Genomic DNA, 23,180 nt, shown 5'->3' with positions numbered 1-23,180 from the left:
TGTGTTTCCCCCAAAAATCCACGTCAGCACAAACCAACTGTATTACGCAGTGCACTAATAAAATGCAGTGAAATAGGAAGGAGGTGCTAAATATCTCGTAAAGCTAACGAGCCTCTCTAATTGTTTGGAAGTGTCCCGTTATGCGAGGGAGCCTCTAGACTTACCTATTATAACTTCTTTATTTCTTTCCATCGTTTAATGTTATGGCAGTGATGATATTTTACCTCGTAGGATATGGAAATGTTTCAGATCAATTTTCAGTTACCTTATGTCTATATTTTAAATGCTGAATGTAGTCTTGCAGTTTTTATCATTAAATTGTGTGATTTGTGAACTTTTAGCTGTGTATATGGCTAGGCTGCATCGGCAGCTCATAATATTATTTTCTACTGTCTAGCGTTTGGATGGAAACATGCATTTTGCATAAATTAGACAATGAGAACCATGAAATTGCAGTATGTAGTACCTACTAACATACGTTTCTCTCACATATTCCTTTTCAGCAGCACTATTTAATCTGAAAACCAAGCTTATACTACAAAATGCAAATGCGGACATTAAAACGCGCATCCCCAGGGGTGCTGCTTCAACACCCCGGCTTTATGAATAATGGCACATCCTCACTGACGCTGTTAAATGACACTTTTTATACACACTTGTAATTTCTTAACGAGTTACTTTATGTACCTTGAGACAATGGGACTTAAACTGCTCAAGTTTACAATCGTAAAAATTCACGATGAGGATACACAATTTTGTAGAAGCCAGCGGAGAGAGTTGAAAATGGAATAAACAATGTAGTTGAAAGGACAACTGTCACTGTCGTATTCTTTCACATTTTTCTTAAGTTAAATCTATATACATAACATGAAAACGGGTTGACCGATTTGCGTGAAAATTAGAGAGGAGGTAACTTAGACCCGGAAGAAGGTTTTTTTGTCACCATCCGGCTACGGGACGCGGGTGAAACCGCGGGCGACAAAATAAAAGCAAATCTTCTCCTTTATTGAGGATTTTGTGTGAGCAAGAACTTACATAGTTACTTAATTAGTTTTGATCATTTGTAGGTATATTACTACGCTATTTAACCTTCACATTAAACTTTTTTCATTTATAAAGTTAGTGTTAATTAAGCTCCTTTTAAAATAAATATTACAGAAGAATATTTGAAAGAAAAACACCCTACAGGCAAGCTATCAACATCTGAAAACTCATCAAAAAGTTGTCAAAAGTCAATTACTTACCGTTGCGTCGTAGAAACAGAGATAAGTAAAAGATGGCATAGGATGGATACGAAAAAATCGAGTATTTACACACAGTAATTATTTTATAGGTAGACACCACAGCATATATTTTTTACAAATAATTAATCTACCTAGCACCTATAAAAAGGATCCAAGTCCTTCTCTGTCTCAAGCCGTCTACTACTAAAAACTTAATAACAAAAAAAATGCAAATATTACAATCCATTCACATAAAACTAGCAAACTATTACAATTCTATTTTCAAACATATCAATTAAGCCGAAAAAAAACACAAAACAAAAGACGATCGACGACAAAATATAGGTACTACAACCTAAAAAAATTCGTCTCCTAGTTCCTGCTATATAAATAAAATGGAATCGCAAGCTTTCGTCGCATCCATTGCGCGGTATTGTTTCCCAACCGTGTAAATGAAGAAACTTGTGCATTGATCCTGTCGTTGGGGCATTTTTTATCCAGAAAATACCTTGTTTTCCTGTTTTTTAGGGTTCTATACCGAAAGTTCGAGACCGTGATAGTTAGAGACTTGAAATTTTCACAGATGATGTATTTCTGTTGCCGGTATAACAACAAATACTGAAAACTAGAATAAAATTAATATTTTGGGGGGCTCCCCTACAACAAACGTGATTTGCTCATTTTCTAAACAATGGTACGGAACCCTTCGTGCTCGATTCCGACTCGCACTGTGCCGGTTTTTTTTATGTCTTATTAAGTAAAGGTATACTCGTGTCTGATTTGTTCCGTCATTTGTTATTTTCCCTTTACGTTCGATTGTTCTTGGGACCTTTATTTTGTTTTCCTTGCTTTTGACTTTGCCTTGCTGGTGCTTTTATAATTAAACTTTTTGAGATTTTTTATATTATTTGTTGCTGAGAAGCCAGGTTTTTTGGTTTAACTTTATTCATTAACAAACAATTATTTGGTGGGAGGTCTCAAAAGATCGAGAGGTGTGGAGGCAAAATGGGAAAGCCTTTGCCCAGCAGTGGAACAGTACGGGCTAAGAAAAAAAAAACAATTATTTATCTTGCAAAGTCTTATACCTACCCTAGAGTTCATAAAAAAATTATGATAAAAATTACAGCAATCTTCAAAACAAATACCTTTACCAAGGCTATGTTAATACACCCCTATACCTAATATAGGGGTGTATTAACCTAGGAACAAGTTCATCGTCAACAGTAACGTGTAATTGAATCGCTTTAAAATTACCATACAGCTGGGAATATGGAATATATAGCATTTTAAACGGAATTCCTGCTTCATCTGTTACACTTACCTGTTGATCGAACATTAAAGCTTAGTCCTTCGACACTTTAATATAATGCAGCATAAACCATTAATAAATCTAAAGCACAATAATAACCATAACAAGCAATTCCTTAATTCAGCATTCACAGACAATACATGGCAACCCTACACCCGCTTATGCCTACTAGTTCTAGATAACGCATCCCGCAAAGGAAACATCGGACGCGCGGCGCCGCTTTGTGCCGATATCGGAAATTGAACACCAGCGCACCTACCCACTACTGTGAAACGCGAACCTTTTGTTTCTACTGGTTATATGTACCTACTACGTATGAGTGTTTCAGAGTTTATCGATACATTTGTAGGCATTATTATGAGCTGTTCAGTTCTGGATTTAGAATTTAGGTTCCTAGATACTGTAATTTACCTAGAATCAAGTAAGTGTCATTCGAACGTTTGAGATTTTCAACCTAATGTCTTACCCGATACGACGACCACAATTTTCTTAAAAACTAAGGGCTGAAATAAGTTTAATTTGGTTAAAGATGTTCTTTTTAATAACTTATAGAAATATTAACATACACGAGCAAATTGAAGAACTATCTATGACAACCAACGAATAAAGAACAAATATGTATTGAACTAGTCATAAAAGCAGACCGAAAAGTGGCTGGAACTTTACCTGTATCCAGTATCGCATAAAGACAAACTTTTCCCCGTAAACTGATGTCCTACCTACAGACAAAGTTTACACATGAATATTAGCATGAACGAGAGTGTCATTAACAGAAACGTTTCAAGCTTGGCTGGTTATCAAACCCGCAGCAACGAAAATAAAGCGCATGAGAGAGAAATATTGCTAAGAAAAAAATTGTAGGATCATTATATTTTTTGTGAGTATACACAATTTTATTTTTAAAACATAGATTCAGATACTTAATAGGTATTATTTATGGGTACAATCACAAACAAAAACAAAAAAAATTACATACACAAACTATCGCATATCGACAAATTTTCCATGAAAAACAAAAGCGACAATCGATCTTACCCACCTTTTACGTAGAAACAAAAAGTAAACAAAAGCTATTTTAAGAATTATACAAAAAAACAGTCCTTTTAATGCTAATTTAGTAATCTACACATGTAATACATTTCAAGAATCAACATCAATGAGTTACCCAATCCCTTAACATCATGTTAAAACCACGAGGACCAAATATTTTTCAAAACAATTGACAAACACAGACACCGACAGATAATCCACAACAGGCTTATAACAGACACGCGAATTTCTCCTATCAAAGGACATGCGGTCACTATGAAGTTTAAATCAGGAAATGGAAAATGTCAAATGCACCTATGGACTGAAGCCGGGGTTTTAAATGCCATACAGCAAATTGATTCTGCTTGTGGTCACTGCATGTCGACTGTATTGATAGGGATGTTACGATACGTAGATATTTACACATGCCATGGAATGTCAGAAAAGTATGGGATTAAAATTAAATATTTTACGAGGAAGCCCATTTGCATTTATCTATTAGGTATTTTATGTGGTATCACATGTAAGTACCTAAGTATGTGATATCGCTAAGTATGTGATAATAACATTAGTGATATGGCTAAGCGATTGCCTCTGAAGTACTACTGGTTGATGAGTCGACTATGAAAAATACAGATAGGTATGGTATACGTACGGCGTACACGTATTAGACAATTATTTAACAAACTGGATGTTCGGCGTGGGCCCTAACTATACGACATTACCTACCAATGAACTTATGTCCCCTGGCAGAACAGATAAGCTTAGGTATTCAAAATTGTTCCTTAAAGTATTGCAAAAATAAACATTGGAGCATACAACGTGGTCCTATTCATCAGTGTTCAAGGATAAAATAAAAGCAAAACTGGTAGTTTATCATGTGGAACTTGAGTGGAGTCGCGTTATGGCCTAGGAGCACGCAAGGGTTATCGAAATATCGAACGGATCGGTTACACGTAAACTGCCGAGGAATTTATGTACCAACACCTTATATTATCCATACGTACCTTTATATTATTAAGAGGTAAGGTATTGTACCAACTTTGTTTACTATGTGGAAAGTGTAAAACTCAAAGAATCCAGGAAAATTCTTAATTTTATAAAATTGTTCAAAATCGGAATGGCAAACCCATGAGATAAAAATAGGTGTTATACGTATTTATTAAAAATTAAATTCTCAGAGAACCTAAACATAATGTTAAACTGATTGAAAAACCTAAATACTCGTACAATGCCTATTTTAGTTTCTATAAAACTAAGCCGCCCCTTCCTGCTCAACAGCCTCTTGACACTTTGATTATGCTGTTAAACACCCAGTCTAGTCTTTCAATAATATCTAGTAAACTACCTTATTTACCAGTCTATAACTAGCGTTTACATGAATATTTTAATTTTACCATTTACGCCTCCATAGTGATAGGTTTTAAATAAAGAATAAATCTTCACGGTAATTGAGTCTCAATTAATCCAGGTCGTAATTCTGGCTTTGACATGAGCCGCTTCCTCATTGAAATTTAATTGATAGTGTTTTTACCCGTATAATGTTACTAGTACTTTATTTTTACACCTATGCCTTAATGAGTAACATTGAGGCTAATTAGAAACACTTTGTTGTTATGAAATAAAAATTAGTGCTTTGTCGTTTGATGAATTCAATAAGTACCTTAAAACATTAACTACATCATAAATTTTAGAGAGGGAGGGATACGTTAGCACATATTAACCCGACATCTGAACATTCATTGTTGAATTAGTTCCTTTAAATTCGCTGCTTTGTTAGTCCATACCTATAAACGAGCAACCGAAAGCAGCGCTGCAGTCACTCTGCTCTTTGTGGCCAATTTGAAGTCTTCACGAAGATTACAAAAAAATCATATGAACTTTACAAGTCAAACAAGGCTTGTAAAGTGTGATATTTTTTTTTATTCTACGTACCTTCATATAGGACCCTCCAACCCTCTCATCGCGGTGACGCCTGATGTACCGTTGGCAAATGTTCGACATTTTCCACTCTGAAAAGTACAACAACCTTGTTAGTGTTGTTATCCACACAATGGGCTCGTTATACATATAGATGTTTAGCCAATGTCATTTCAATCGTATTGTACACGATCTTCTACGGGATGTTAAGTAACTAGGTGTCCAAAAACAAGTAGACCGTCGTAAGATGTTCGAAATAAGTGCGAGTGAGAAATCCCGAGGGAGGTAATAAAAACGGAACTAGGGTAGGCATGTTTGAAATCGATGCGGCATTAAGAATATTAGATTCAGTGCCTGCTTAGAAAAATAACATTGCAGTTTTTCCGTCCACTAAAAAAATAAGTATAATAAAAGGAAACACTGGTAACTAACTTTTTCCGTTTTCTTTGGTTCGTAATCGTCAACTTAACCACAATATAAGAAGTTCCCCGCCTTAAATCAATAAACAATTGTAAGGAAAACCATGAAATTATTTGAACAAAACAACTGATTGTAAAAAGTTCAACGCTGAAGACAAAGATAATATCTCTCAATTTATTAGCAATGGCGATATTAAATCTGAATCTACGCATACAAGAGTCCCAGAATAAGGAACACTAATTTATTGCTTACCAAATAGAGGAAAGTCGTGGTGGCTTGGTGAGTAAAAAACCAACCTCTCAAGTATGAGTACGCGGGTTCCATTTTATTATTATTATTTTAATTTGTTTATTAATTGTTATTATTTTAAATGTATTAGGCATTAGTTATTACTAACATTAGTTTGTAAGCTTGTAATTTTACTAACAAATATGGATGTAATCTCAAGATGAATCTGAAATAAATTATTTTATTATTATAGTAACCCTTTGCTGTTAAAAAATATGACTGTAACTGGAATAATAGAACAGAAAGACCCTGAGGCTGCAGTCCCGGAAGATTGTGAAACCAGTACAATCTGTGCTCTGAGCAACTGGATATAGAAACCATAAGTATCGCACATCATCAAGCGGGTGATCACTACAAAATTAACAGGTTTAAAAAGAGTCACTACTCTCAGCAGTAAAGGAATGATTAGGAAGAATAACTAAATCAATTATTAATAATACAAAGTCATTGACAGTCTCAATCGCTTCAACTGCATCTAGGTCGATACAAACCTAGCTATGGATGGATACATAGTCAGAGTTACTCAACAGTACCAGCGGGTTAGGTAAACCGGTACCCAGTGACTCACTCGTTGAAGGACTGTTACAATACTGATTTCTATTGTTTTTGATGTAGGTAAAAAGGAACTATAGACTTCTGGTTGCTTATATTGCAATCTTTAATGTGTTTACATTTTGTCATTGGATTATGTCGCTTCAAGGATGCTTTTTCTACTGAATTTATCTCTTTCGTATTCGTTTTTGGCTGCATGTTTACTATTAGTTTACTTTTCATTGAAACCATAAATATTATCATTACTTTCTCCATGTATAAAAAAAAAACCTAACATACGGTTTCATTTTAAAGTGATAGATGATAGTAATAATTTTGTCTCAAACACATCTGTAAGGCATTGTTCATAAGCTAAAGTTAGAAAGACTGTAAATGAGATTTTGAGAAGCATAATATTACTATATTTAAGTATCATGAGCCTAAACAAACAATGAAGTAAAATTATTCCCGAGTAGAAGAGCATCAAACATTAGGCTTATCCTAATGTGGAATTCGATACAAAGCAGCAAGGATAGCTCATTAAGGAAAAGATTAATCATAGAGGGATTTTAATGATATTAGAAATTATAATAACACTCTAAAGATCTTTATCATTTGTATTAATAACTTTCGCACCTACGCAATTCTGATATCACAATTAGGTACTTATAATATTTAATTATGAGCACGTGTCATAATCAGTCTATAATTCCAGCAATAGTTCCATAACATGCTGAATGTTTTCTGTTTAAAATTCTCTAAATTCAACGACTAAATTGTTTTCCCTCCTCAGGTGTTAGTCGACGAATTCAAATCGTTCGAGCATCCGGAATGTGTAATCAAACGCGTAAAGGATGTACAGAATCGGATTTGGACGTACTGTGAGTAAATAATGCTATATTAGTAACGGCTACCCGATCTTATTTAGTTTAAATGGGGAACTACGCTTTTACTGAACACACACATTACTCTAAATACAGGTCTGACAAGCAGCGTTGATATGTTTGAACTTGAAGATGGTAGCGTGGTTGGTTATGCTGCATAACTTTTATGAATGATGTCCATATTTTTCTAATTTACGTAGTAGGTACGTTAGAAGTTGACAAATAACCCTTGCTGACGATTGTTTGATAACATGAAAATGTTTATTTACTTTTGAGATAACATCATTCTAGGCAAATCATTCCAGAATACTTTGGATGGCATGTTTTATACATTTTTCTGGTAACTCTTTCGATCCGTGTTACGAGCTTGTTATTCGAAACCCTAACATACGATTTGGAGTTGATTACATACGATATTTGAGATGAAGAAACAAACCTAATACCCAATATAAAATCTACTTCTGTTGCAACTGGAATTACGAGATCAAATTACTTCCCAAGAATTCGTTATCGGATTTTCTGTATCATGTGTCTCATGCGATAATTTGAATTTCAGATGGTAAGTCACTACCTAAGAAGGTTATATTTAAGGATTAGATGTTAGAAAATATTAACTAATATACATTAACAACAATTCTTCCAAATATTCGTTACACAGTTCAAAAATAAGTACTTACATACCTACGAAATAATAATTCCGACAAAGCGTATCAAACAAAATAGGAAATACTTAATATGCAAATATGTTGTAGTACTAGATGTCGTGCCTATAGCAAGATATGAAAACCTATCACGTATCTAGTATGACAACTGAATAAATATGAAGTGGCCAATCGCGAAGGACAGTATAAATAAGAAGATCCTTTGCACGCGCGTTAGAGCACGATCCGGGATGAGATTATTCATTATTAGTAAACAGATGGTCCCATTTATGATCTAATATTGTGCTCTAGATATCTTCGTGCAATCTGCTATAGTTATATTCATGAACAAATTAATCATAGTAAAAGTACACTGTGATCATCTAATATTGCCTTGAGCAGATTACTCTATCGTTTTACATGGATAGTTTGGTTTGTATGAGTCAAGTCGTAAGGTAGATCCTTAGGGGATCCTTACGGATCATTACTAGGGATCGAACTTCTGATCAAATTAAAGACGGCAAAACAATAGAACTCCCGTCAATGAGTTCTTCTCAAAACTTTTAATCCGCGAAACTTTTTTAATTGGCAAAAATAATTCAAATGCCTGCGTGGATAATTGAAGAGTGTTCAAAAGAATGAAGTTATTCGAAGATCAAGGGAAATTTCTCGAACCCCGTCAAAGATTTCGTTTTATTTGTTTGCACCCTCGACTGAAGTGTCCCCTGAAGTAAAGATCACCGGTCACTGAAAATTCTCTTCTAACTATGTAGTTTTTACACCGTATTGAGTATAGGATATAAAGCGTGTTCTTGTTTTAATATTAAAATGCATAAATCAATTGTTGACGAACAGTCCTCATAAAAACCTGAATAATAGAATGTCTATTGAATTTTTAAGTAAATTATAAATAATTAAAGCATTCATTTTCCTTGTTTGCTTTGAATGTAAATGTACGTTCATACCTACGGAGACAGTTAAAGTAGCCAATAAATAATTATTATCATTAAGCTGATGTTTATTACATACTTCCAATGGATTAGGTGGTAACATTATTATATCTGCAGTAATCGACGTAACCGCACTTAGGTAACGCTCCCGGTGTGAGCCCATCACATAAACTCGGACCTCTACGGACGCAGCAATTTGCGTGCAAAGTGCTCGAATGTGGGCAAACCGACTGGTTGCTAGGCAACCGCCGTTTACACCAAATCATGTTTACGAAATGACGCCTACGGGCCGTTTCGGGTTTATTTGTATTGATACGACGTTATTACTAATGCTATTTTGGGCACAGGATGATTGTATTTCATACACATGGTCATAATATGTAACGTTCTCATTATCTTGAAGCGAAGACAAATATATTTCGTAAAGCATGGCAGTAGGTATTGTTTTGTTTGTTACACCTACATATTATTGTTTGGTTTTTTAACTGCCCGTCGCTTGGAGGACAAACATTCGTCTCTTGTAATTAGAAGTGACAGTATTAAATTACGAACTTAACACACCTTATGCAGATTACATGACCTATGTACCCACCACCATAAATAACTTTAAATATTCAGATACTCCTTACGCTTCCATGGAGGAATATCCCATAACCGGCAAACACCCAGAATTTATGACGCCTCGATTTATCTAAAACCTCCAACAAATTACACAACACTTTCTAGTTAGGAGTTGTTCGCAATTTCCTGGTTGCCAAAATGGGTGTCATCTCACAAAAAGGGTAGGCCTGTTATACCCAGCCGTTGCCGTCCGTGCGTGAGTTAGGGAGTCACACCATAAATGTTGCCAATTTGCATAAGGGGATGAAAGCTTTCCCAAGATGAGTGTTTATGATGGAACATGGGAAATGTCAGTTAAGGCGTTGTATCGGTGTCATTGTAATAGGCTGGAGTGTAATTGTCATTTATGTAAGTGTATTATTGATTTATTTGATGCTCTATGTAAAGAAATGAAAGAATCTTTCAACATACTTAAATTCCACGTCAGAGGTCATCAGGTCTGCCGGGGCTACGGGATTGTTCGAAAGAGTTACCGCGGCTCTGGTACATAAAAGGCCTACGACGGAACACGACGGTTTTTAGTCTGTAAGTGTCTGATACTCCCTCACCGCTGCTAACCCACAGCGGGAGGGGTCATTTGATGATTTTTGACGTCGTTAAAAAAAGAGGCCGTCAGGTGCATTCGAGAAAACTCTGAAGAAGAAAGAAGAAGGAACATACTTAAATAATTTAGTAACAACATAAAAAAAAATCGATAAACATGACAGGGTATCACAATTTTCAATTCACTCTTGCACCTTAAATCCTCCAATAATGTGAAACAAATCACGAGCCGGATTAACAAGGTGGGAGTGGGACCTTTTTCAAAATGACGAGTGCGGTATTTGGCCATAGCTCAGTGCAACACGGTTCGTGCCGAAACGGATATAATAGACGCTTTGATCCCTGATCCGGAAGCTTTAAAATTTAAACAACCTGTACTTTGGAGCCACTAAATTGTCGTACTTGGTTTCGGTGATAAATAGTTGCCAGATAACTGATACAGGCTCTAATGATAACCGTCTGGTTTTCAGTTGTTTCGTTTGTTATTATGGTGTTTACTTGTACTTGTACTATGGTGTACTTTTTAATTATGGCGCTATTAATTCAATTGAACGAAAGGTGGAAGACTATTTTATTGGTGTTTATTTCATTTTTTTAATGCTTATGCATCTAATTCATTATGCCCTAATCTAAAGAAATTGTTATTTTTATTCGCTGCTGGTGTTCAAGCGACATTTTAATGTTCCAAATTCAAACAAACCCGACCGTGTAGAGTCTGAGGTATGGGATTATGGGATTGTTAGGGCGTCATTTTGGTTTCCAATTTATTTGGTTCACCTCCCTAATTTTGGAATTTGTGTATTTTCGATACTAGTGTTTGTTCATCGAATTTAATACACACACTACATTACAATTGATTCGCAAATTAGATAATTAATATACAGACCCTTTGTAGGTGGACCTACAAAGTCTTACCTCCAAGTACCTAAATGCCTATATTTATCTAATTATGTGTCGTTGCTTACAGAGTAGATCCTGTAGAAAACATTACATACTAGAGAGTAAAATTGGCTTCTAATAAGCTGAACATAAATATTCATGACCGTAAGGTGGATACCACCCTGCACAGGTGAAGAACTGCAGGTGTCTCGCACGACCTACTCCGATAATAGACTTATAAAAATGCATTTACGAGGCACCGGTGATGCTACACTAGCCTATTTAATTAACTTTACACTAACATTGTATAATTTTAATGTGAAGAAACATGTGAATTCCAAAAATTTACTGATGGCCTGAATGCTAACTTGTTTCTAATGGGGATGCATTTTGATGATGCCATAAGAAGCCACATTATAACATATTATTCAATGAAAGGCAACAGTTTGCGGTCGTGCTTATGAGTACTCTTCAAGCTCAAGCGCTTAGATTAGTTTCGAAGGTTATGAATAACTGCCATCATTAATAGGCTACTTTTTATTGCCACACCAAGTAGCCGAATCCTTGAAGGTTTATAGCTAAATAAAAATAACCGCTCCAAAATATTACCGGGCCCCTCAAAAAAGGTAAAAACAAATAGGCTGCAAAGTCCCTCGGATAGGCATTTCGTCGTCAGGTGCTCCAACCGTGGCTCATTAGTCGAGCTCTAGTCTCGTCGTTTGTCAACACCCTTATTCCGAATTACGGTACGTTTTTTTATTAACGCCAATTCCTTGTACTGTAACGAGAGTAATTTTTCTCGGCCCCCCATTCTTTGGCGGAAAAGTGTTTTTTTACGAGTTACTTCTGGTTGGGCCATTGATCTATTATTCAGGTTTGCTTGTATCGTGGCTGTGTGTTTGTTTATTTATTTATTTACTTTTCAAGTGTATCAATAAAACAAAATTATTGAATTAGATTAGAACATAGATCCGTAAGCGTGTTATTTGATAAGTATACAATGACATAATTAAGTGTAAATAAAATAAGTTTATTTCTCAAACCTTAAACTCGTCGTACCTCGATCATCTGCAATTCACGAACTGTTCATTGATATTCAAACTGTGCATATTTTCAATTTAAACTAACACCTCTTTCGCAAACAGATGCAAGCCTGTCTATAAATATTTTAGCGTTCACTTCAGCACCTGTTACATAGTTATGACAAACTTGAAAAATAAGATCCCGTGAGACACAAACACCAGTACAGACTACGAGAAATACTCAACAAACACTCTTTACAATAGTTTACAAGTCTTCAAGCTTGTTTGCGTTTTCCACTATTGTGTACACTACAAACACGACGTAAAATTTCTTAGGAAATCTTTTGTAAACAACTGTTTCATTGAATGTAGCTGTGTATGAATCGATATCGTTAATGACTTTCTTACTTCCAACGACTAACTAGTTCAGCTGGGAAGATTTTTGTAATATCACCTCAAAGTCACCCTCTTCTATTCTAAGTCCCCATCACACGTGACATTTACAACCCCTCGCATATTCAGATGGTTTAATGTCGGTGCCTCTACTGGTATTGCCGCATTTTTCATAAGACGTCACTTTCATATTGCCAAATGGGACTGTCTCATCGGCGAATGCGCTTGCAAATGCTTCTGCGCTTTTGTGTAAGTCTGGATGAAAATACTCTTTGTCACTTTTAGAGTTGGTATCATTTTAATCTGTGATAGCAGATCTAGAGATATGTACCATTCGTAGAATACTAAACTGTGATTACTTAGAATCATGTATGTTTAGATGAATTCATTTGAATTATGAGAGGCCATATTTCAAACCTAAAAGGTAAACCTTTCGTACATCTAACTCGTTACAAAAAATAAACGATTGAGAACCGAAAAAGCGTTTTAGAAATGGTATCAACAAATCACGTGAATCTTAACTCCATTGATACTCGTTTAAGCGTCGATCCATTCACAGTGACACCTTCTGCTTTGCCTCCGATATGCTCTTTGAAGGTGCCAGACATTGATCGATGCTTTCCTAAGCTCAGAAATTAGATTCGAGAGAACACGATTCTTCAATACGATATCGCTCACGAAAAAGCTTGAAAATCTTTTCCTATTTATTTTGTAGGACGAAATTGTGTTACATTTTCTAACAATTGATTGGATTCAATAAAAGAGCAATATTTTAGTTCAATGCAATGTTCATTGAACGTTTTAAACAATAAAAAAATAAATAATAGTTTAAAAAAAACTAAAAAACACGCTTTTCATAGAAAACCGAACTAAAAAATTGAAAATAAATTGTAATGAATTTAAATTAAGAAAATAGGGTTAAAATTTCAATGAATATAAATTAATAATAGTGTGAATACAAAAAAAAATATTTTATTAAATAAAAGCGTGGGGTGTATGGTGTCAATGGTTATAAATATTTTATTGACACATATGACTAGAGTGATTTTCATTTCGATAATATCTTAAAAAGCACCCCACGCTTTTATTTAATAAAATATTTTTTTTTGTATTCACACTATTATTAATTTATATTCATTGAAATTTTAACCCTATTTTCTTAATTTAAATTCATTGCAATTTATTTTCAATTTTTTAGTTCGGTTTTCTATGAAAAGCGTGTTTTTTAGTTTTTTTTAAACTATTATTTATTTTCTACTTTTTAGTTTGTTTTAAAACTATTATTTGTTTTGTAGAATTAAAATTCTCTTTAGTATACAAAAATTTGACAATATTAGAGAAAACGGCTAAAGATAATTATTGGAAATAAAAATTAACATCGAGTCCTGCCTTATCGACTGTAGAGAAAAATTCTAGAAATTTTTTAATAATTTTCTTACCTTATCGACTATAGATGAAAATTATATAAATTAACAAAAATCATATTTTGCAAATTGAAAAGCCTAGAAGTCGGTGTCTAATGGATGTTACTAAGTTAATTTTGCCACCGACTTCTAGGCCGATGCACCTAAAATTAGTTATTTTTTTGCTTTTTAGTGTTTTGGGAAGTCGGTTTAATTTTTTTTGTAAAAAAGTTTTTTATTTAAAGCTTTTCAGTGATACGAATAGTTGTCACTATCCATACAAGTGTGAAGTTCTCATCAATACAAAGAATATAAGTCCAAACGAGGTATTTTACATATTCAGTTGTCGAGTTCCCTCGACTTTCTCTGGTCTCCATCATCAGGTCAGCTCCAAACCTTCACTGTTGCAAAGCTCTTGTCAATACAAATAATTTAAGCCCAAACACGAGGTAGTTTACATATTCAGTTGTCGAGTTCCCTCGACTTTCTCTGGTCTCCATCATCAGGTCAGCTCCAAACCTTCACTGTTGCAAAGGTCTTGTCAATACAAATAATTTAAGCCCAAACACGAGGTAGTTTTCATATTCAGTTGTCGAGTTCCCTCGACCCTCTCTGGTCTCCATCATCAGGTCAGCTCCAAATCTTCACTGTTGAATAGTGCTTTTAGGCGTACATCTGAGTGTCAAGTTTTTACCCTATGTATGCCTACAACTTTCGAAGGTTGCCCTCGATTTCTCAGGATTTCCATCATCGAATCCTGACCTGATGACTATGGGACCAACTGGCAGCTATTCCAAGTCGAACAAAAAAAGAATCACGTAAATCGGTCTATAAACCTCGGAGTAATCGATGTGTATGTGTAACCTCCTCCTTTTTGGGAAGTCGGTTAAAAATGGAATAATTTTATCAAATTAGTGTATTGTCATCGGTCCTCAATAAATCTACAAAGTTTGAACGAAATCTGGCCGTTTAAAGTGGGTCAAAATCGCGCCCAAAGAAGTCGGTTACAAACATACAGGTGAAGCTAATAAAAAGCGTGTAAAAAGTGTATTGAGTCATGGAAAATACTAATGCGATGCCAAAGACGTGAGAAGAAAATTGTTTTCATAATGCGAATATGATACAAATGTTTAAAATACTTAACGAGATTACGTAACATCAGTAAGAACTGTAAATATTACAAGGAAATGCGTAATTCCTCTAAGCATTCAGAAAAAAATATTGTTTGAATAAAAATATCTCATATCTTAGGTTATATTTTTACAATCCACTTTTCTCCAAATTTCGTACGATGCACTGAAAATAATTACATGAGCCATTAATCGTGGCCAGATCATTTACCCGCTGCCCTCTCGGAACCGTTGAAATAGCATTGGGTACTTCTTTCACCTATGTATCTCCTGAAGAATTTAACATCGTAAAATAAAAGGGGGTTTGAGCTACCTGCCCGGTGATATCTGGAAAATGTAAGAGAATTCACGGATTCATTTTAACTGGAAATGACTTTAAAAAATCCTACACGATTTCTTTCGTAGGTATATTGTTCTGACTTAAATATTTTCCTGTTGAGGTGACGTTCGGACCTAACAGTGCATTTTAGTGACTGTTTCATTTATGAAGAAAGTACCATATTTTGAATTAATAATTTCGAGAAGCTTTATTTTTATTTACCTACGACGAAATTTTATGTATTCACGAATTCCATTGTGACTAAGCTCCGATAGGATTTACTTTATCACATTATTTAGTTCGTTAATGTACCTATTTATGATTCACATAATGTTCTAGATGTATAAAACTCATAACTGTGTGGAAATATTTGTTTACAATAAATAAATACTATTTTCGTTTTCTCCTTTGCCATATCCCGTATCTCTAAACCATTGTTAGAGTGAATTTTATTGGCGGGCGCCTGATATATCGCGGTGCCAATCGTAAATCTGTTGCCGCGAAATAAATAATTTAAAACTAATAAAAACGGGCCCTCCGCCCCTAATGTTGTGGGTGTCTTAGTAATATTCCAAACACGGAACGCGTTCGGAAATCACAGGTACCTAGCTGTATAGGGAATCACGTTGATTACAAGAAACATAAATTGTATTGACAGAATGGAGCTTTGTTTCTGTGTACCCAAGAAGGATAAGATTTATCTCAGCTAAGTAGCTACTGATTTTCTTCATATTTAAGGTTAGTTCCCAGAACATTAAATAATGAGACATACTCATTACTCTTTATGAATGAAATCATGTCTAGCATAATAAACGACCAGAAGCTGAACATGATACCACATTGTGACGACATTAAATAAAAGGCGTTTCATTAAAATGGCAAAATATTACTCCAGCGTATTCTACATAAACACTATTTGTTACAGTTAGGAGTACATTAGAAGGCACTTACATCTTACGCAAGTGCTATACCATTGTTCGCAATGAGACAACACGGCAAACGATAACAACTGCAGAATTAATTCCACCTCATCTTCAAGCAAAACTGAACCTTATTACAGTGTCACAAGATTAATTATGACATACATAGGTGATAATTCACGATAACGTATACAGAAAATGCATTATGCATCACGGAAACGCATTGCTTTCTAACCGTTCGTGCTATCGAACATATGTTTTTGCTGCCGCATCGCTTACTTGTCGCTGAGAGGAATTTCTAGCGAATAATTCATGGTGACGGGAAATGTTTCAGAATATCCTTTCTGTACTTACGCGAGGTACACGTGTTGCTTAAATAACAGATGCTTGTGAAAGATTCAGGAACACGAAAAGCGTTTGAATGGAGGAGGTTGTTATATTGTTCCTCAAAAAAACACGTGCGTGTTGGCAACATGTTTAATCAATAAGAGAGATATTTTATTTAGTTCTTCCTAATAGCATTGGCCAAATTTCTCTGATTGATAAAAAACTTGCCTCACATTCCAATGCCATTGTAAAGCCTTTCATATTAGCGCTATTATTTCTCACCATTATTCATCAGCGTGTTAACAAAGTTTATCTTATTTCCCATCGCCAACATCTCTTATTACATCTTCAACAAAACGCACATACCTTTGGAATTTGAAAAGCATCCGTGGCAATGCTCACCTACCATGAAACAATTCAACAAACATGACCATCATTATGATTTATTATGAACAAAGCCGGAGAAACCACTTCGCAATCGAGTCAACAGGGTGTGACCATATCTTGGACTGCACCATTGTTCAGTCTCCTATCAAATTGTCATCCAAACCATCCCCCTCTTCGGTACCGTCATTTTTTATAAAGTATACCGTATTAGCCAGCCCAGTGTCATAGTTACTGTGGAGTCCATAAGCTTCAAGTCCTCAGTGTATGTGTTTGTGACAAGTGCAACGATATGTGGTTCATGTTTAACATTCGTCAAGTCATATTCATCGCCTTTTGGACAGTGACTTTCGATTTAGCAAAATGTGACGCCATTTCTAATACGAATTTTAATTCAAACATTAGGGATTATTCGGTTGATACCAATGTAAGCAACGTAAACACTCTCTAAGTAAATTTGTGAAAGATCAAATATTAAAGCAGTGTTTTTGCATTTCAGAATATTACAAACGCGAAAACGTTACAGAAAGAAGATTTAGGGAAGTATGCAACTTTTACACCGGCTGGTAACCCGATAACATTCAAGGTGGGGAACAATACATAATTACTTTATCAAACTCTAGTTCATGCAAAATCTGTAATTGTAGACCTAATAAGTATGCAACACTTGGTAGGTTATTATGTATTCGAAGGGCTAACTTGTATTTATAATGAGAGTACTTAAACCGGGCGCAATTACTTCGCCGCATAGTTGACAGCATTAAGCGCATTTCAAATGCAGAAATACGACAGGCCGAGGCTGCTTGTGGGAATATCACTGGCATGGCCCACATTCTTGATAAACTTGCTGGAACGGAAATGTGACTCAACCGGCAGTTGATACAATATAAAATTACATTGACAGTTTTAAATAAATTAACACTATTTTATTTAAATGAGTTTCCTTGTGATCATTAAATACAAGGAGCGTATCAGCTGCTTATCGGGCTGTTCCAGTTTTTGTACCGTTCCTAATGTGTCAGCTACGTATATCCAAATTTAGCCGAATATTTTTGTCGATACAATTAGCTTTCTAAACTGTGGTTACACAAATTAAGATCTTATTATAATTAAATTATTCTGCGTCTTGCCAAACCCCTGCTTTAATTTTAAGCTTTCAAAAGCAAGAACTTATAGACGTAAAATAATCCTCTATGTATGGTTTAATTATTTTTTCCACACGGAAAGAACAATTTGCTTTTACATGAGAGATTTTAAGATGCATACCTAAGAATCTTTTCCCGTGACGGCCTCGACCTCAACGCAACAGTTAGTCAGTTATCAGATCAGTTCCCCGTAGTAATGAATAACGCTTCGAAACAAAACTTCAATATGAGATGAGAAAAATATCATGAGTCATACGTACTTTCGTATTCATAGCTTGTTAGAGGAGGATTGTATTCAAATATCTGTGGAATGAGAACTATGTGACCTGTAATCAAAGAGCTATTTTAATGATCTTTTAGCTTCTAATGTTTTACTTAGATTTCATATCGCTTATAAACCCTCATACAAAAAATTGAGGGCCTTATCTGAAGTGCTAACGATCCTGTCTACTGTATTCTCATTGAAAGCAATTGCAATAAATACGACCAGCAAAATGTATCACCTCAAAGAGAACAAGTTAGTAGACATTTTAAAAGGAAAGTAATGCCATCAATTGAAGTAGAAACATTGAGTGCCATGTGAAAAGGAGCAGTACTCAGACGATCGTATCGAACCATCGGACCGCAGCCAAGGGCTAATTGTATTTAATTAATTTATCAGAACGAAACATCTTTATAGAAATCGAATATTAGTTGCCTGAAAAAGAAATGTCCACTAATGATTTCTGTGTAATGAAGTATTGGACACAGTTCACGTTTTAGAGTAGTATATGACACGTTAATTTAACTGTAATAAATACAGTTATTGAAACTCATGGGACAATGTTATTTCCAGTAAAACAAATATTGACATTAAAGTAAAACAAATATTGATATTAACTTTACATCGAAACTCTCGCTTTGACCATAAAGTATCAGCAAACAAAACCAAATGAAAAAATCAAACATTTCTGACTAAAAAGTATGATTCATTTTTTGTAATTTTGCAGGAAATACCCGATAGTGCGTTGTCCAGCTCCAGTCACAGTCGAGGCTTGCTGTATCATGAACCAGGTATTTCTAATCATCAGTACAAAATTCATGATCTTCGTAATCCTTAGACATGTTAGAGTTCCTAGTAATCCTTATTAAAGGAAAAGTCAGTGTGTATAATATTTGGGAGTTAGTTCTTCAATCTTAAAAGGCCGAACGGATTTGGATGGCAGTAATTGTTGCTGCATCAGAATAACATAAACGCTAGCTTTTTAATTGGGTGCAGAAAGTTGGTCCCTCGTGAATCGGGTGTTATCGTGTGGAAGCTAGTTGTAACATATTTTCTTATTGTAAGATTTCTAAAAGTTTTCTATACCTTCATGACTTTGTAGTTACTCCTCTTTCATTCACCACTCACAAGTGATTACACATTACACATCGTTCCGGTATTATGTCACATGTCTTAACTGCGCTATGTTGGTGATTATACTGCTTACTATTGTGCGTCAAACTGCATTCTGTGTTATAATAACCATAACATCTATCACAATAGGCTTTATTTCTTGCGTAACATTATTTGCTTTCTTCACATCCATCTGATGCCGAGAAAGTATAATGTTTTGATTTAACGGTACCTACTCCCATAACAAACATCCAGTATTTCAATTAATTTGATATCTACATCCATGTGTGTCTTACTCTGATTTATTCCGTTCACTATTTCTTTCAAACATTGCAACGATTCTCTCAAATATTCACTTGTTACTTTGTTCCAGGCTATGACTACGAAGATGGCTCCCATTACCCTCACGGGCATGATTATCACCTATATGATCCCCATGCTGATGGTCACGGTGCTCATGGCTTTGATCACTATGATCCACATGGACATGGTGATCACCATGGACACGGCGACCACCATGGACACGACGATCATCATGGACACGGCGGTCATCATGGCCACGACGACCACCATGGACACGGCGGTCACCATGGTTACGATGATCATCATCATGGTCATGATGATCATCACCACGGTCACGATGATCATCATCACGGACATCACCATGGACACCATCATTATGACAAACATTTTAAACACGTGAGTGAATGTTTGGACTTTTCATGTATCTAGGTATAACTACTTAGGTATTCATAGGTTCATCATTGTCAACAACTGGTTACTTTGCTCTAATTAACGTTACAGTCTTTCATGGAATCACATAACAATTAATTGATGTTACAACGTCTATGTACAAATGTTCCGTGTTATGTTATTTTGTGTCTTTTGAATGCAACATCACCGGTGTCGATATCAACTATATAGTAAAGTATCTGATCGATACCCATTGTTTACAAGATCAATAGAACAATTGTTGTTTGTATTTTTACAAGAACAATGGAGTTTCACGGGCCCCAAATTTTATGCTTGTTTTACATTATTTCCGTCAAATATTTCCTGTAGACGTTATCTTGTACGTTGATACTTAATTCTGAATTCTGATCATGAGTTTAATAATTTAAGCACGAACTGTATAATTATGTAGCCAAGGTCTCTCGTACAAATTCCATCCCACGCAAAACTTTGTGTTTAGGCCAACCAATCTATGCCTAACTTATTACTTACAACATACAAACTATGTAGGTATGTGTTCTATTAGTCAAATGATACCAAGAAACGTCTACTTTGCCTTTATTTATGCCAAGAGTGGCCTAATAAAAACGGGTATGATTTAAGCTGTCACCAATTTAATTCATTTTGTGTTTCTTAAATAATAGGGTTTGCCCTCAAAATAGTAGATTTGTCACCAAATGTAGTCACCAAACAATATAAAATCATTTCCACAATAAATTACCGAAAATCATGGAGATATGGGGTCAAGTACCAAATAAATGATTTTGTATGTATTATAATAGGTTTGTCCTAATAGTATTTAAGCAAACTAATTTAAAGAGATCACCAATAAATCATATATTATATCACTAGAAAATTTCATGAAGGTCTAAAAATGTAGGGTGGTCGTCATCATCATTTCAACCAAAAGAGTCTACTACTTAACTGGCCATGTGCCTCCCCCCAAGGGCTTTAGTTTCCACAGGTAGTATAAATATATTTAAATTAAATTTCTAGCTGAATAGTAAATAAAACAATTAATCAAAGTCAAAGTAATCAATATTTATTGTTAAAAATCTCACTGCCCGCGCCCCGCATCGTATGATCGTACCTACAACCAACCTACAACCCATTCGTTGAGGCCCGAAAGCGCGCCAATTTGTCTCCCTTCCCTTCCTCTTCCCTTTGAACATATTTTTATTAAAATTATAAACTGATGTATTAAATTGGTAACGAATACATTATTTTAATAACTGAACGAAATAAAATGTAACTACTGTATTGGTGACAAAATAACAAATAAAAAGGAGTCGCAGTCAGGGATCGATTAATCGATTTATTTGGTGACAGATCTACCATTTTGAGCACCAAGCTATTATTTAAGTAATAAAACTATTATTATAAGAACGAAGTTTATATTCATGTAATGCACTACAATTTTATTGGTAATCCATCTCATATTTTACACATTATATTAACAATAATTTGCTAATTCATACCTGGGAACACTCTTTGTTTATCTGAGAACGAAAATATTTCGTGGCGATAGATCTATTTATTAGGTGATACAACTTGATGACAAATATAAATTTTGGTGACAAAAAATATAGTTCCCAATAAAAACTATGTTGAGATAAACAATGCTTCCACGAATCTTTGTAACCGTGTTTGCTGTTGCCTTTTACTTCTCGTAAATTACCTATTGCCTTGTTGCTAACATTATATTTACTCCTACATTCACTCACAAGAACTAGCCTACTTTATAACGATCGTCATTTATTCTGTTCAACATGATTGCTTCCAAGATTAAAAATCAGTAAACATTAAGGGCCTTACTACAAAAACTTTAAACCCTGTTTTACACTTGTCTAATAAAATTTTGGCTGCAAAATGAACCATATGTCAACGTCATAAACGTCGTTTGTGGTAAAAAACTTTTAAACGTCAGTTTATGCCTTGTCTAAAAAAATGTCAAATTATGACGTTGACATATGGTTCATTTTGCAGCCAAAATTTTATTAGACAAGGGTAAAACAGGGTTTAAAGTTTTTGTAGTAAGGCCCTATCCATCCAACAGGATTCCACGAAATACCCACACGTGATCGTTTGTTTGGTTAGGAAGATAATTAATTGGAGGGTAATAGCAACACAAAAAATAACGACGAATTAGATGGACGAACGTCCAGACGAATAAGAATATTTGCTAGACATACTAAAGTAATTAAATAAACTTTTTTCTCACAGGCACTTGCAGCAAAAACTGTCCTATGGCCAATTGCTGGAATAGCTTTACTTGGTGCCGCTGCAGCACTTGTCAGCAACCCAGTGCTCCTCCAACTTGGGGTAGTATCAGGTAAACGCAGAAGACGAGACACAGAAGAAATCACGGGTCCTGACTTTCCTTCAGATACATTCATAAAGTATGCAGAGAAAATCAAGAAACAGAGCAACGAGGACAAAATTCAGGTTAAGGAAAAGTTAAGGAGAAAAAGTAAAAAACAAGATTTTGTTGAACCAAATGATGCCTATAAAGAAAATTTGAACAGAAGAGTATTAAAAACTGACACCCTTAAGAGTTTTCAAAGAACTGTAGGAACCAGGAAAATCAAATCTTCCGTTAAAAGAAATATTGATCAAGTAGTGATATATCCAGAAAATCACAAACGTGATGATGACGATGAAAAGTTTATACCGATACCAATTAAATTAAGAATTCCTAAAGATGTTGACTAATTTAAATGTGGTTATAAAGATCATGTCACTGAGCTAACGGTTTTTTAAATAAACTATTTGTATAACACATTGATGACTTT

At 34.9% G+C, this 23,180-nt stretch overlaps 2 protein-coding genes across 3 annotated transcripts in view; one reads left to right on the top strand and one right to left on the bottom strand.

Annotated features, from left to right (window-relative positions):
* The window catches only part of LOC124636273 (protein sprint), a 201,310-nt gene that overhangs the window by 177,691 nt on the left and 439 nt on the right, over nucleotides 1–23,180 (bottom strand). The window contains exon 2 of the mRNA XM_047172299.1: nucleotides 5,497–5,573. Within this exon, the coding sequence (XP_047028255.1) occupies nucleotides 5,497–5,565 (69 nt within the window). The 5' untranslated portion in view covers nucleotides 5,566–5,573. The remainder of the gene's footprint in view (nucleotides 1–5,496; nucleotides 5,574–23,180) is intronic.
* Nucleotides 7,516–23,169, top strand: LOC124636276. Of its 2 annotated transcripts, none has more exons than XM_047172307.1 (5): nucleotides 7,516–7,601; nucleotides 17,636–17,722; nucleotides 19,271–19,334; nucleotides 20,030–20,355; nucleotides 22,612–23,169. In XM_047172307.1, exons 1-5 carry the CDS (start codon nucleotides 7,575–7,577, stop codon nucleotides 23,098–23,100), a joined length of 993 nt encoding a protein of 330 aa, XP_047028263.1. In that variant the 5' UTR covers nucleotides 7,516–7,574; the 3' UTR covers nucleotides 23,101–23,169. The 2 variants fall into 2 exon arrangements, with proteins under 2 accessions (XP_047028263.1, XP_047028261.1); XM_047172305.1 differs by lacking the exon at nucleotides 7,516–7,601 and adding an exon at nucleotides 17,373–17,563.

This window comes from Helicoverpa zea, chromosome 14 (genome assembly GCF_022581195.2).
Source record: "Helicoverpa zea isolate HzStark_Cry1AcR chromosome 14, ilHelZeax1.1, whole genome shotgun sequence".
NCBI classification, from domain to species: domain Eukaryota; kingdom Metazoa; phylum Arthropoda; class Insecta; order Lepidoptera; family Noctuidae; genus Helicoverpa; species Helicoverpa zea.
This window is presented reverse-complemented; position numbering and strand designations above follow the sequence as displayed.